Source organism: Crocuta crocuta, unplaced genomic scaffold (assembly GCF_008692635.1).
Source record: "Crocuta crocuta isolate KB4526 unplaced genomic scaffold, BGI_CrCroc_1.0 scaffold45, whole genome shotgun sequence".
Classification (NCBI taxonomy): domain Eukaryota; kingdom Metazoa; phylum Chordata; class Mammalia; order Carnivora; family Hyaenidae; genus Crocuta; species Crocuta crocuta.
In genome coordinates, this window is record NW_027530544.1 from 311614 (window position 1) to 326731 (window position 15118).

At 41.1% G+C, this 15118-nt stretch overlaps 1 protein-coding gene across 6 annotated transcripts in view; it reads right to left on the reverse strand.

The window, feature by feature from the left end:
* Positions 1 to 2622: 2622 nt before the first annotated feature.
* Positions 2623 to 15118, reverse strand: part of GOLGB1 (golgin B1) — a 93984-nt gene continuing 81488 nt past the window's right edge. For 5 of the 6 annotated variants that reach the window (XM_077767590.1, XM_077767589.1, XM_077767587.1 and 2 more), the window contains 7 exons: positions 11983 to 12148; positions 11644 to 11781; positions 6603 to 6746; positions 5725 to 5822; positions 5117 to 5251; positions 3411 to 3516; positions 2623 to 3128 (listed from right to left, as the gene is read on the reverse strand). In XM_077767590.1, the coding sequence (XP_077623716.1) occupies positions 2994 to 3128; positions 3411 to 3516; positions 5117 to 5251; positions 5725 to 5822; positions 6603 to 6746; positions 11644 to 11781; positions 11983 to 12148 (922 nt within the window). In that variant the 3' untranslated portion in view covers positions 2623 to 2993. The remainder of the gene's footprint in view (positions 3129 to 3410; positions 3517 to 5116; positions 5252 to 5724; positions 5823 to 6602; positions 6747 to 11643; positions 11782 to 11982; positions 12149 to 15118) is intronic. The other variant, XM_077767588.1, reaches the window with a different exon arrangement.

Genomic DNA, 15118 nt, shown 5'->3' on the forward strand with positions numbered 1-15118 from the left:
CTGCAGTTCTCCAGTGGCTCCTCTGGCAGCTTGGGTCCTCAGCTGAGAATGCTAACAACACAAGCAGACTAAACAGCAATCTTTGCTGTTTTAGCTAATAAAAATTGAGGAGTGTTTGTTACTGTATCTGACCTAGTCTCTCCTAACCCTGATGTGGAGTTCTGACCTGATTTGCTCAGTTTTGAGTTCCCCAACAGACTCAAGCAGAGACTAGATGAAAGTGGTCTAAGATATAGTGGAGGTGATTTCTCCATTAGAAATAATAAGACTTTAGTCACTTCTTAAGAATTCAATGCCAGTTTGGCGGGTGGTGGTGGTAGTGTATGTATCTCTCCTACTTCACGACCTATTTATTATGGCAGCACCAAAATCATTTTAAGGAAAAGATCATTTGTAGAAGGGGAAAAGATCCTTAAGATCATTTGGAATCCTAATTCAGTGTCAGAAATGAGGGAATGATCAGACCAGATATTGTACCATCCAGGTACAGTTCTTTTTTTTTTTTTTAATATTTATTTTTGAGAGAGAGAGAGAGAGACAGAGCATGAGTAGGGGAGGGGCAGAGAGAGAGAGAGACACAGAATCCGAAGCAGGCTCCAGGCTCTGAGCTGTCAGCACAGAGCCCGATGTGGGGCTTGAACTCACAAACTGTAAGATCATGATCTGAGCTAAAGTCAGACTTTTAACCAACTGAGCCACCCAGGTGCCCTATTCAGGTACAGTGCTAACCCTATTATCTCTCTTTAGCAAAAGTCTCAAGTTCATTTTTTTTTAAGTTTATTTATTTATTTTGGGAGAGAGACAGCAAGTGAGCACGAACAGAGGAGGGACAGAGGGAGAGAAAGAATCCCAAGCAGGCTCTTCACTCTAGCTCTATCCCACATATCATGGAATCATGACCTGAGCTGAAATTAAGAGCCTGACACTTAACCGACTGAGCCAACCAGGTGTCCCCAAGTTCATTTCTAATGAGGGACAGTGAGGTGGAGCATACAAATAGCATGGGGTTTGAAGCCATAAAACCTTGGTTCAATTCACTTATCATATTTTAATGAAGTAAGTTAGCTTTTCCTAAGCAGCAACTTAATATAAAAATAACATAGTAGGGGCGCCCCAGTGGCTCTGTTGATTAAGCATCTGACTTCAGCTCAGATCATGATATCACGGTTCAGGAGTTTGAGCCCCACATAGGGCTTCGTGCTGACAGCATGGAACCTGCTTGGGATTCTCTCTCTCCTTCTCTGTTGCTCCCCTACTCTCTCTCTCTCCCTCAAAATAAATAAACTTAAAAAACAATAACATAATAATGTTTATTCTGCTAGCCCTCTTAGATTTCTCTTTCCCCAAATCCCATTCGTAGGGATCCTTAGAGACCTAATGTTTTCAGTATATACCAGGTAAGTGTTCTCTCAGGCCCAGGCTTGAGTTGCATGAATCTCAGGCTCTAAGGCCCAGTTTGTTTGGTTCAATACTAGAATGAATTTCCTCACTCTGCTTTATCACCCTGGGGTCTGGAGGCTAAGGCTAGAATGACATATGTAGCCATTACTGATGTTGGCCTGGGAGAAGGAAGCCTGAACAGGTAGAGCTTACTACCCCTGAATCCATTCCTGGCTGCCCCAATCCTCCATCCCCTATTTACCCTTCCTTGCCCAGCATGCAAGCACATGTACATAAGCACCAGTGTATACATACATTCATACACATGTATGCGCCACCACCAGTTTTGATTCTGAAAATAATTTTATTATTTTACAGTTGTTCAGGAAAGTTCCTGGGTTGCTGTGACCAAGATTTGGTCACCAAAGAACAAAGGATCACAGCAGATCAATCAGTCCACTAGTTTTCTCTCTTCTTTGGGTGGTGAGAGCAGGCAGGGAACATATCATGTGCGTAATGAGAAACTAACCTGCAGGTAAGGGTCGGGGAAAGGGAGGCAAGGAACAGGCACAAATGGAATTCCATCCTGGTTGCCATTCTCAGACTTAGATTTAGATATATTGTCTTCTTTATATTTGCCCTCCACTTTCCTCACCTCTGTTACCACAGAGGGCAGATGGCTATGGGCTGAGAAACTGGGCTAACTATCACCAATAGCAGAGTAGCTTGGTATATCCAGAGGCTAGGAGTGGTCATCAGACCAGTCAGATCTCCCTGGTGGGAGTCAAGCCTCACCTAGGATTAGCTCCTAGTATACTGTTTTAGGGCCTACACTCAAAGCATATCTAGAGAACACTGGAATGACAAAAATCTGATCTCCACTGTCCATAGCCAATTCTTCCTTTCAGTGAAGGGAAAGGCATGGGCCACTTAAAACCTCAGTATATATGTGATCAAGGACACACACAATAGGATTCTATCCTTATAGTCCAGGACCTCAATTCTAACTCCAGTTATGTCTGAACAGCCAGGGAAGGAGTCGGGGTCCTACCCTGGGAATGGACAACTAAAACCCTGGGAAGTTCTTTAGCTCCCACCCTATTTTGCAAGAGATCTAATCAGCTATTCTAGGAGATACTGTTCCCCAGAACTTTGTTTAGGGCAGGTCCACCTTCCCTCTGAAGCAGGAGAAAATATAAGGTAACTGAAGCAAAGAGAGTATCAATCGAAATGATACTAGACTTCAGATTATTAGGTTTATTAGAACCATCTTTTAAGCTGAAAGACATTCTTCAGCATCTTTCACAGGACCACAAAAACTCAGGGCCCTGCAAAATCTGAACAAATACCAGGCTCGACCACCGACTGCGGGGCCTGCTCAGATTATGCAGAAGTGCTCTGGCCCCGGGGCAGTAGAAGAAAGCAGACCCGCTGGTCCCTGCAGCTCTGCCCTGGGCTGACATCCACCTCTGTTTGTGCAGGCACTTTCTGTGGAGAGTTGGAGAGAAGACCTGTAAGTGGGAAGACTGTTCCACTAGAATTGATGGTTTGGATGTTAGAGATGAGGGAACTCCAAGTTCTGAGGGGAGTGGTCGCAAAGATGAGAATTCAGTTTATAGATGGCCTGTGAAACACAGAACGAGTAGCACATGAACCATCAGAAAGTAGATGGCTGCTAGCAGTGGCACTCGGGTCCGGGAATGACAGAGTGAACGCAGGACCCGCTTCCATCCAGCACCACTCCGCGTCTGAAAGAAAAAGTGGAAAGTCAGAGAGGTTTGCCCTACAGGGATATGTCCCATTCCCTTCTCCAAACATTGCAGGAAAGAGGTATCCCAAGAGAAAGCCCCCTCAGGTCAGTTGGCCAACTACACTAGGTTCCTCTAACCTTCTATACCCTTCCAGTCTCAGATCCATCAGGTACTCAGTGCCTGGACCTTCACCTTCCTTTTCCTCAATCCCTTGCCCTCAGTGCAGCCAGCCCTGTCTGCTAGCATAGTACCCTCTCCTTAGGCCTCTCCCCTTCTTACCCTTCGACAGCTGCTGCTTGTAAGATCTACTAGCAGTGCTTGCTCCTGAGTGCCACAGGAGCCAATGAGAGGAGACCGCGCAGAGTCCCATTCACTGTGCTCCAACCTGTGTTGAGGGGAAAAAAGAGACATGGCTTGGTTTATAGCACAAGCCGCTGATCAGGTGAAGTCTTCCCAGCCATCTTGCTGTGTGATGTAGCATGAGAGACTTGCAGCAAAGGCTGCTCCCATAGTCTCTGTCCCCACACAAGTAGTGTGCAAGTGGATCAGTTTCTTTCAGCAGCAGTAAACAGTGAGGATGACTACGAGGAATTAACTGCCTACTGTGTATCAGATGCTGGACTGGGTGCTGTACACATACTTAATCCTCAAGTTAGAGGTTGGTACTACTAACTTCAAAGTAAGATTTCTTAGAGTGATAAAATTTCTTGCCCATGGTAGCACAGCCAATAAGAGGTCGAGCCAGAATTCAAAACCCAGGTGTGTCTCTAAACCTCATGTTCTTTTTTACCAATACACCAGAGAAACCCATTAAATTGTTTTTTTTTTTTTTTCATTTACCAAAGGCTAATTAGGCAAAAGCATCCAAGAAAGATTTCTGTGGGGTTCTTAGGACTGAACTGAACTGGCAGCCTGTACTGCTTTCTTCTTCATTTTTTGCTGATTTGTTTAATACTGGAACTTCTCTATTTAATGAAGAAGCTGTCTTTTTTCCATTCAGTGGTTTCTCAAAATACATAAACTGCATCAAAGGGGCTTCAGGTAACATAGCACATTGGAACATTTGCCCATAGGGATGCACTTTTTAATCGTGGTGGGAAGGATGGAATTCTCCCCTCCTCCATATGAAGGGATGTCCATTAGCCAAACACTCCTGGCCTCTCATTGCAGGTCGCCAAGTTTTCTCCTGGAAAGAAAGAACACTTTAATCTGACTTGTTAGTCTGGAAGGAGAAACTGAGTGAGCACAGTCTAGCTCCATCTTGCCAGTTTTCCTCTGAGAGTCAGGCTGACTGCACAGTATACCTTCTGTGTCTTTTCCTTCAGATGATAAGCTTTTCAGGGACTGCCCTGATCTGGAACAGCAAAGTCTGGCACTATGCAGGTCAGTATGTCCACTTCTGTAGGCTAGGCCGAGGAAAAATGAAATCCTTGTCAATGCTGGTGAACCAAACAGCAAGTCCACTGGGGATGCCTGGGTGGCTCAGTTTGTTAAGTGTCCGATTCGTGACTTCAGCTCAGGTCATGATCTCATGGTTCATGGGTTTGAGCCCCCAAGTTGGGATCCATGCTGGCAGTGCACAGCCTGCTTGGGATTCTCTCTCTCCCACTCTCTGCCCCTCTCCCACTCGCTCACTCTCCTTCTCAAAATAAATTTCTTTAAGAAGAAATAACAAGTGCACTGAGTTCCACATACATACAGAGTACATGTGAAGGAAGCTCTAACATTAACATGGCAGCATGGGGCCTGGGCAGGCAGCACTTGATCAGCTACCTACATTTGCATTTTTCATCAGGGCTAAAGAGGACACTGTGGAGGAGCTAACCTTAGATCAATGTGGCTTATCTTGACCCCAAACTTCACTGCAGCGCCCATCTCAAGACGGGAATTAGATCCTATTTATTCCCAAGTCTGGCCCTGAAATGTACTCAGTGTACCCAGAAATGATGAGAAGTGAACAGAGGCTATCTCCCTCAGCCCCTTACCGCCGGATCTGTTCCTCGGCCACGGAAAGGGCATTCTCAGCAGCCACTCTTTGGTCTCGCTCTTCTTCCAGGAGCTTCCGTAATTCGCTCATCTCTTGCTTAGTGTTACATAGTTGCTGCTGAGCTTCAGAAAAGCTTCAAAATGAAAGGACATCAAGCAGCATCAGTAGCTGCAGAACACAGTTGCTGACACAAGGGATTCAAATCCTTCATAAGATTATAAAGCAGGAAAACGTATAGACATTTGTACAAACAAAAAATAGGAGGGGGAAAAGATTTAAAAAAAAGAGTATTTTAAAAGTGTAGCTGTCAAAATAAGCTGTAGAAAACGCCTCCGATTTTAGAGATTGACTGCATATCTTTCATTTGAATACCACAGGATTAGTGGTGTGTGCGTGTGCATGTGTGCCTGTGTGCTGCTATTTCTTTACAAACTTTCAACTTTACAAATTTGCTATTACAGTTGGTACTATTCAATCCTCACACCAATTCGGTGAGGCTGATAAGAAGACATATTAAACCCATACTCTGGGCTCCGGTTCCATCCAGATGACTGTCCATTTCTGTACACGTAGTGTGTGCACCAGCGTTGAGGGCTGCTCCCCTACCTGAGTTGTGGTTCCCTCAGTTCCTCAGGATCACTCTTCCTGTGAGCTCCATTCTTTTCTTGGGGAGCTCCTGGAGCAACATCTATATTCAGAGGCCCCTAGAAGAAGAATAAGTGTAGTAATTCAGTGATAAATGCACTTAAGAAACTGTGTGGACAAAATGAGAACTCACTCAACACCAGACAGAATGAGACACCCTGGAGAAGAACACTCCTCTTGTCATTCTATTCAAGTACAGAGTCAGAAGTGAGACTCTTCTGCTCTAAGAAATTAATATCCTACCTAAAACTCTTGATTAGATTTTCTCCCAGATAATAATTTTTGAATCTGTCCTCTTAAAATTTTAAAGGCTTACTGCTGAAATCTGCTTTCGTCTAGTGGAGGCTCATGGGCTTTCCAAAAGCTACTCTGATCCTTCCGTTGTTCGACTACTCCCAAACCTTCTCCTCCTTTTCTGTCCTATTCAGCTCAATGCTAATTCTCACTATCTCCCAGCTCCAACAGTACATGCCGCTGGACTGCGTCACCAGCTCTGCCTGTTTTGTTTGTCAGGGCCAAATCTTCCTATAGCTTTCTTATTTCTTGAAGTAAAATCTACAGACTTAGTGACAGAGTTAAAGCCTCGGTCATCAATGTTTCCCACTCACTTTTTGATTTCTCTCCCACCATTTCACTGATCTTCGTCCTTCTTCTAATCCCTTCACTCTTTAATTTTTCTAGGCCTTATTCCCATCTCAGTGAACACTCTCCTCTCTTCCGTCACATCTAATTCATCTTCAGCCTGAAGCACCAGCCTCTCCCCTGCTGCTCTTTATGATCTCCCATTTGCACTCAATTTTGTAACACTTTTCCCAGTCCCTTGTGGCCTTCTTGCTCACCGCTTGCAGCTCCTGGACCTGCTTCTCCAAGACCGTGCAGTGATTAAAAAGGTCAGTGTAGTGCTGCTGGCTCTCACGAAGACTCTGACTGGTATCGCCAAGCTGTACTGAAAGAGTGTTTTTCTCTTCAAGTAGTTGAGAGAACTGCAACAGTGGAGAGAGGAAGGACTGTTTCATAGCAAGCAGTGCTTAGGAAGACTCTCAGAGTTTCAAGAGTCTAATTTTTTTTTAATGTAAGACCTTTATTTCAATAATAGTAACAAGAGCATTGTGTGTTCCTTCAAACTGAGAAAACATCATTTTTCAACCGAAAAAGGTAAATAATTCTGGAGGAGTGATAGGAAACTATTTGTGGTGCCTAGTACATTGACTGGAAAACCAGAAAGCAGAAACCCCCAAGCAATCTGATAGAATAACAATCCCAAGTATGTAAGAGGAGAAAGCTTGGGTCCAAGTGAAATGACTCACAAATGACTATAATCCTTAGAAGTCAATAAGACATAGAGCTGTCACCTAAAAATTCACACAACCACAGTACTGGGCAGATTCTTCACTGCTGCAGAGTTATAAGTTGTCAGAAAAGTAGAAAAAGAAATTACCATGGGTGGTAGGTGGGAGACACAGAAGAAATCCTGAATTTCTATGTACACGTAAGAGACTATATTGGAAGCACAGACTTTCAGGTGGAAATATTTGTCACTCAAAGCAGGAACTTCCTCTGCTACCTGAGTAAGAGGTAGGTACTCAGTCTTTCCTTGAACATGTCCAGTGTCAGGGGTGCTCACCACCTGACAGAGTAGCCCACGCCATTTTTCACCATGTCAAAAGGCAGAAAATTATTTTCTATACTGAATGAAAAATTTACCCATTGTAGCTCTTATGATGATTTGAACTCAGGCCCCTAGAACTAGAATTCTAATTCCTCACTTGCAGGCTGTCAGGTTTCAAGTTTTAGTTGATTAATACCCAGAAACATTAACAATCAGAGATATCTCTCCAAGGTCCCTGCTATAGGACTCTATGTATTATGTGAAGGGAAACCAGTGTACCTGAATGCATTTTCAATCTTCTCCTGAGTATTCTTTTTGTGAGTATTCTGGGTTACTACTTGTATAAAAAAGTTGACTCAATGTTCAAAGAGAAGATAAATTTTTCTATAGATACTCTGGCTGCATGGGAAGGACATTTGATACTCACAGAAAACTAGAATAAGAAATCCACGTGGTATAACAAAAATATTTGCATAGCCAGAATGAAAATCACAACAAATAACCTTACCTCTGAAAAGCAAGTTTACAAAGCACTTTTTAAAGTATGATCTGATTTGAGAGAGGTAGAGGAACAATTTCTGTCCTCATTCATAAATGACAAACACTACTAATTTGAAGACAGGGGTAGACATGACTGCTGTGTACAATGACAACTACTGGGTTCTGAGACAGAGTATTATAATCTTCTCCTAACACACAAAAATTAATTTTTCTGGCAAGAGTGAACAGTCCAACTATACCAAGAAACAAACAAAAAAATCACCCCAAAACAAAAACAAAAACAACTCTCAGTATTGAAAAATCCAACAACATTTTTTTCCTTCACAAATCTAGAGGAGAAAAGATAGATCTGTAAAACTCATTGGAAGCAAACCCTCTTCACTGGAGAAGTCTAATTGCTTATTAGCCAGCCATCCTCATATAAAGCACATTCTATAATGTTTGCATTATTCTGTCTAGGATTAGACACAGATTCCTATAGCTCAGGTATTGGAAAACTTTGGTCCAGGGTCTACTGCCTTTTTTGTAAATAAGGTTTTATTGGAACATGACCACTCTATTTATGTGCCACGTACAGCTGCTTTTGTGACACAACTGTAGAGCTGAACAGTGGTAACAGAGACGGCATAGCCTACAGACCAAAAATATTTACCATGGGCCTTGAAAGAAGAATTTGCTGACCTCTGTTCTAGGCTCATAAGCTGTTGTACTTCATCATATCTATACTTATAAAAACAGATATAGGAGGGAATAATCTAGACTACATTATACCAATAATCATTCCTCCCATGTTTTTAAGTTTTAGGTTACATGTTTTTAAGTTTGCATTACATACAAACATCCAATCATGCTGGCAGAATTACATATATAAAGTCTGAGCATCCATGGAAAGAATTAGGTCAGTGGCTTGGAGAGGAGCCATTCTATGCTGACAGTCCATCTACTCTGCTCCCATTCAAGGGCCCAAGAAGCAATTCTCCTAGGTAGCTGGGACCCATTTAGAGTGAGACTCTAAGCTCATCAGATGATATGCTCCATGAGGGGCCACTGTGTATCCTAACATACAGCCAGGCTCATAGAAGGCAAGTAATAGTTATTTGTTTGCTGAATGAATAAATGAATGACACTGGGGACAGAGATAATACCTTACAATTGATTTCTAAAGGAAGCACTCTCTCACCCAGAATGATAGTGACCCAAAGTAGTGCTTCTCATACTTTAAGTGATAGATGAAGTATATCTCAATAAAGTTGTTAAAGAAAACATAACTTTGCTTATGACCCAGAACCAGTATATAAATATATATAATTGAAACTAAAGTTTCCCAAAACAAGATATATTCTTTATTACATATTACATACTACACACATATTTCCAATCTTTTTTATTGTGCTTTTTACAAAACACTATTTGCACTGCTTCTAATAGCCCTAACTGGAAAAACCCAAAAGTGCTCTAAACAGCAGAACAGAGAAACTATGGTATAAGGCTACAATGTAATACTGTACAGCATGAGAAAGGAAAAATCACACAATATACAACATGGATGAATCTCACAAAATAAATGAAGCAACGTAAGAGAGAAGATGTGATTCCATATATCTAAGTAGTAGTTCTAAGAAGGGGGTGGCAGTAAACAGAAAAGAACATGAGGGACTTCTAGGGTTCTGGTATGTTCTAATTCTTGATCTGAGTGCTGGCTATACAGGCGTCTTCACTTTGTGAAAATATGTTCTGTTGCATTTATGGTTTGTATGCTTTTTGTACCTTTTACTCAATAAAACATTAACATTAGGGGTACCTGGGTAGCTTGGTTGGTTGAGTGTCAGACTCCAGCTCAGGTCATGATCTCAAAGTTGGGGAGTTCAAGCCCTGCATCGGGCTAGCTGCTGTCAGCATGGAGCCTGCTTTGGATCCTCTGTCCTCTCTCTCTGCTCCTCCCCCATATGTGCTGGCTAGCTCTCTCTCTCTCTCAAAAATAAACATTTAAAAAAAGTTTACATTGAAAACTTTTTAGTTGCTACCCACTAAAATGACCTCATCATTTATGAATGGCCCTGAATCACGGTTTAAAATACTGTCCTAGAAAGACAAATGCTCAGCCTTATTTAGAGTGATTTTCAGGAGAGCAAATGTAACAAGGTTGAGGTGGAATCTAGTTTATGGAAACAAAGTGAACTGGATAAGAGCTTTTCTGGAGCCCCCTTGAAAACTCCCAGACAGGGGTGGCTGGGTGGCTCCGTTGGTAGAACATCTGACTCTTGACTTCAGCTCTGATCATGGTTCGTGAGTTTGAGCCCTGCATCGGGCTCTGTACTGACAGTGTGGCGCCTGCTTGGGTTTCTGCCTTTCCCTTTCCCTCACTCTCTGCCCCTCCACTGCTCCCCCCACCAAAACAAAATAAATAAATTTAATAAACTTATTTATATGAAAAAATAACTACTCCCAGACAATTACCCTAATAAAAGGTCTATAGTTTTACCCATTCATTTGGATCAACAAACCTATTTTTTAAGATGCAAATTTGTCTGACAAAGTTAATAGCACGATCAGTGTCTGATACTTCAATGTCAATGGAGTTGAATTTAACATTTAGTAACTACCTTCTACATAAGCTAGGTACGGTGCTTTTCCACACACTGTTATCATATTTATCTCAGAATCACCTCCTCCACACACCTTAGGCAAATTACTTAATACCTCTGGGCCTTAGTTTCCTTATCCATGATACAGTTTACCAATCTTTACCATTTTTGGCTTATAGATTCTTTGGTGAACTGATGAGTTCTCATGATGAGAAACTTACACACAAACACACACACACACACATACACACACATCATTTTGTATATAATTTTTGGACATTCACAGCTCTCCTCAAAGTCAATCTTTGTACTCTAGAGTCCAAATGACCTCTTAAATCCCTTCTAGTTCTAACATAAACTACCTAGCTGGGTTCCTCTGAAGGAGGCAGAACTAGGGAGTTGCCACTAGAGAATATTTGAACAGTCAAAAAGCAACAGGAGTAAAATGATTCATAAGAGGGTGAGGGAGGAAAGGCAGGTGAATAAGGAAGAGAAGACAGAGAATGAATGAGGAGAGAAGACAGAGATGTGAGAAGTCTTCCAAGAATAATTTTCTTTAATCTTGCATTGGTGAGACTGGCTCTCGGGATCAGATGGCAAAGTGGCTCCTCCCTACAGAAATACATCCTATTTACTCCAGGATGCTTCTTTAGAATGTCTGGATGGCATGGATGGGGTCTGGGGAAAATCTGGCTTCTTTAGATCCAGAACGTTAGACACCAGTGAAGAAGTATACAAATGGAGTGGAACAAAGAGCAGCCCTCTCACCTCTATCCCTGCTATCTAATCACATCTGAAATGCTTCCTTCAGGAGACATTTTTCCTGTTGTGCACTGCTGGGAAACAGACAGGAAGGTGTTGGAGGATCTGTGGGGAGTTATCTCAATATTACTAACCAGAGAGACAGATGGTGAGACAATGCTGGGGAGCAAGTCCTCCTAAACGAATTGGATTTTTATTTTTAAATTCTTATTGATTAGATTTCTCCAATCATTCGCAAGGACATTCCGAGGATGAGAAAAAGGATATGGTCCTGTGCCTGTGCTTTGAGGGGTGTAACCCGGGCTCCAAGTAAATCTTCTGTGCCCTAAAGCTAGAAACCAGGTTTAATCAGGTCATACTTACCGTCTTGCTTCTGGTCATGGAAATAAGAAATTGAACTTCAGTCTAGCAGGAAACACTTACCTTACTGTTTAGTTGCTGAATTCTCAATTCCTTTTGGTGAATTTCCTTTAAGCTGTCATTGAGCTGAGTCCTAAGAAGTTCTGTCTCATAAACTAGGTTTTGTGATCCATCTAGGGACGCCAATGTCTCTGGGGATGCCTGCCAGGATATAAGCACTGATGAAATTCCCTCCCAATGCTGTTCATGCTTAATTCCTTCCCTCAATAAACCCTGTCCACCTCATAGGAGGTCACAAGACAGCTTGCCTAAGAGTGGTAGATGAGCACTTGGCTTGCAGGAAGCTGATGCTTCCTGGGTGGTGGTGATCTCTAAGTAGCAATCAGCACTGAATTTACTCACCTGTCTTTGGTACTGCACTTTGAGGGCCTCAGTATGGGAGGAAGGAGATCTCAATTCCCTCATAAGATTCTGCAGATGACTGAGCTGCTGATCTTTATCTGAGATAGCTATAAGGTACTGCTCCTTCATTCTCCTCTCCTGAGCTTCCCAGGAGCTCTTTTCCATCCTAAAAAACACATGAAATGCTCATAAGCAAAAAATACTTGTGAGACAAGGATGAATAATTACATATTCAAAACTGTAGTATGGGCTGTAGAGATGTAGTAAATATGTAACCAAAGTGAAATTTATATTATAAATTGAACCGTACAGCAAGTTGATGAAGCTGAACTAATAAAAGAATTCAACTGGCAGGACTGAGGATGATTTCATGGAAAAGCATTCCAGGTGTCAGGAACATAATGAACAAAATGCATAAGAATGAATACACACATACATGCACGTGCACGCATGTGCGCACACACATACACACACTGAATTTAGAAGTGGAAAATGTGTTAAGGTGGATAGGGTAGGAAATGAGGATGGGAAGTGAGGTTGGATCATGTGGGGCATTGAATGGATGCTAAATAAAGCTTATTCTATAAGCAATGGGAACCACTGTAATTCTTTGGAAAGGTAGTGCCAGATGCAGTCTAAAGTCATAGTTTCAAAAATACAACTATAGAATCTTGCAGGAAATGGGTTCAAATGCTCACTCTATCATAAACTAGGCATTGGACCCTGTGTAAAGTTTCTTAAACTCTCTAAGCTTCACTGGTGAAATGGGAATAAATATCTATTCCTGAAGATTATTCTGAGGATTGAATGAGATACTATATGCCATGCACCAAACACAGAGCCTGTGCATGTCATAATCACCCAACAAATAAGAGCTGTTGATATTTCTACTTATTCCCTGAATTTGGCCAAGAGGAAGGCTTCTATTTGATCCCAGCTAATTTTTTGTAGTACTAGCAAAACCTATATTTCTGTCATATTCTGTAGTTCTATTTCTCTCTGTACTCTGTATAGAAGAACTCATTAGGATGTAATCAAATTTCTTCAGTGTCTCTGCACTTTGAATAGTGCCCATGTCTCTATTTTTCCCCATAATATAAGATTTTGTTTGAATTGCATCTGACTTTTTTTTACTTTCACTCTAGAAATGAGGTACAATGGTCCCTTATTTTCTAAATGGCACATACCTGTTATGAAACAATCCTGCTTTGCTAAGAAGTGAATTAGAATATAGTCAAAAGTTTTTCAAAAAAACAAAGCTGAAACTTAGAAACTAAAATGAAATTTTATTACAAGATCACTATATGTAAAAGCTATAGGAATTTTCAATATCTCCTTTGATATTTGTCTGTGAAAAATGAGAGAGAACAATTTAAGAGTGGAATGCAGAAGAAGACCATAATCTTCCATAAAAAGCTTCAAGCTGCCATTTTTCTGGAAGGTGGTGATGGCATGGAAACAGATGCTCAAAGGAGAACAGGGCCTTAGGAACAAAGCTGATTATTCACATAATTCAGCCATAACACAGTTATACCTTACTTACCCTTATGTAAGAGAGTACAGAACAGAGCAAAACCAGTTGCTACAAGGGGAATGGAAAAGCTATGGTATAAATCCAGGCTCTCCTAATAAGCCAACTCTGAGGCTAACAGAGGCCTAAACAAGATGTGCCAGCCTTTTCATGTTTGAAAAGCTAATTTCCCCCAAGTATATCAAGAACAAAAGACAGAGAACCCTGAAGATATTCAGCTAAAGAAACTGGTCCTAAAGTCAGGGAATCAAAAGTCAAGTCCTCATTTTCTTTTTCCTTCTAAATGTGAAGTAAAATATCTCCTTTTCCTCTCCCTAATTTACTCACAGTCACTTGAGATATAACTTTACTTTTCTTCAAAATTGCTCAAATGTGGAAGGTCAAGAGAGAAAGGCTAAGAGAAAGGTAAATGGGGAGAGAAATATGTGTGTGTGTGTGTGGGGGGGAATCAATAGACCAGAAATCCTTTTTTTTTTTTTCTCTTTTCTAAGATTCAACTCTATAAAGAAAGTATCCTTTTAGAATGGCCTTTGAGGAAACTGAAAGGGTAATAAGTGTCTACAGACAATAGCCTTTAGAACTTTGCAGCTCTTAAGTTTATACTGGTAACTGGACACTTAATATATGTGTAGTTCCAGGTGGCCTGGAGATAATATGGGAAACATTAAAGTGATGCTCTCAGATGGTTCCAATCATCTTTGGAGATCCCAAAATTCAAAGGTCAGTATTACTATGCATTTGGAAGAAGATACACTGAGATCCTGATTTCTTGATAATGCACTGATTCTAAAATATTCTAACAGAATAAACATAGGGTAGCTATTCCCTGGGTGGGGAATGGAGCGTGGTGGGGGGCGGGGAGATAAAGCTGAAATGGAGCAATTCCTTTTTTCTCTTGAGATTCAACTCTAGGAAGAATAAACATAAGTCGTTTGTATTCCCAGAGATCAAAAATTCAATTTTATACCTTTGCAATCAACATCATTTGGTTGAAAATGTGTACTTGTTCTATTTGGAGAATCTGTCAACTCCAGGGAATAGGTTTCATATATGTTCACTTACAAGAAAGTCCATAAAGATGTTAAATATGAAAATATTTTGGATGTAATTTTACTGTGCAAAATTTAAATCACCAAGTTCTAAAAAGCATTTTTCTCTGTAAAGCTGGCTTAAGGTTTATTTTGAAATGCCATGTTAGCAAAATGCATGTCATCTAGGATCAGTTAAGGAACAAGTGTCTGTGTCCACACATTAAGAGCTGCCTTAGGGCCATTAAAATAATTATTTTATTATATTGCTATCTGCCATCATGGTAACCCCTCTGCAAGCTGGATAGGAATCTAGACTCCACCTGTATTCTCTGTATTCACTTGCCTGAGGCAGCAAGTGAGACAAAGCCGGTGCTGCACAGTTAGCAGTACTTTCCAACATGGGGATTCTTCGTTTACTACCAAACTTGGAAAGTTTTGGGTCTGAAACAATAAAGTCACAATAGTGAGGTTGCAACAGCATGACTTGTTTTTACATACTGTTAAGCATTTTTCTTTACCTTTTCTCTTTGGATCAAATTTTTTTTTAGAAACACTGAATTTAAAAACCAACCAG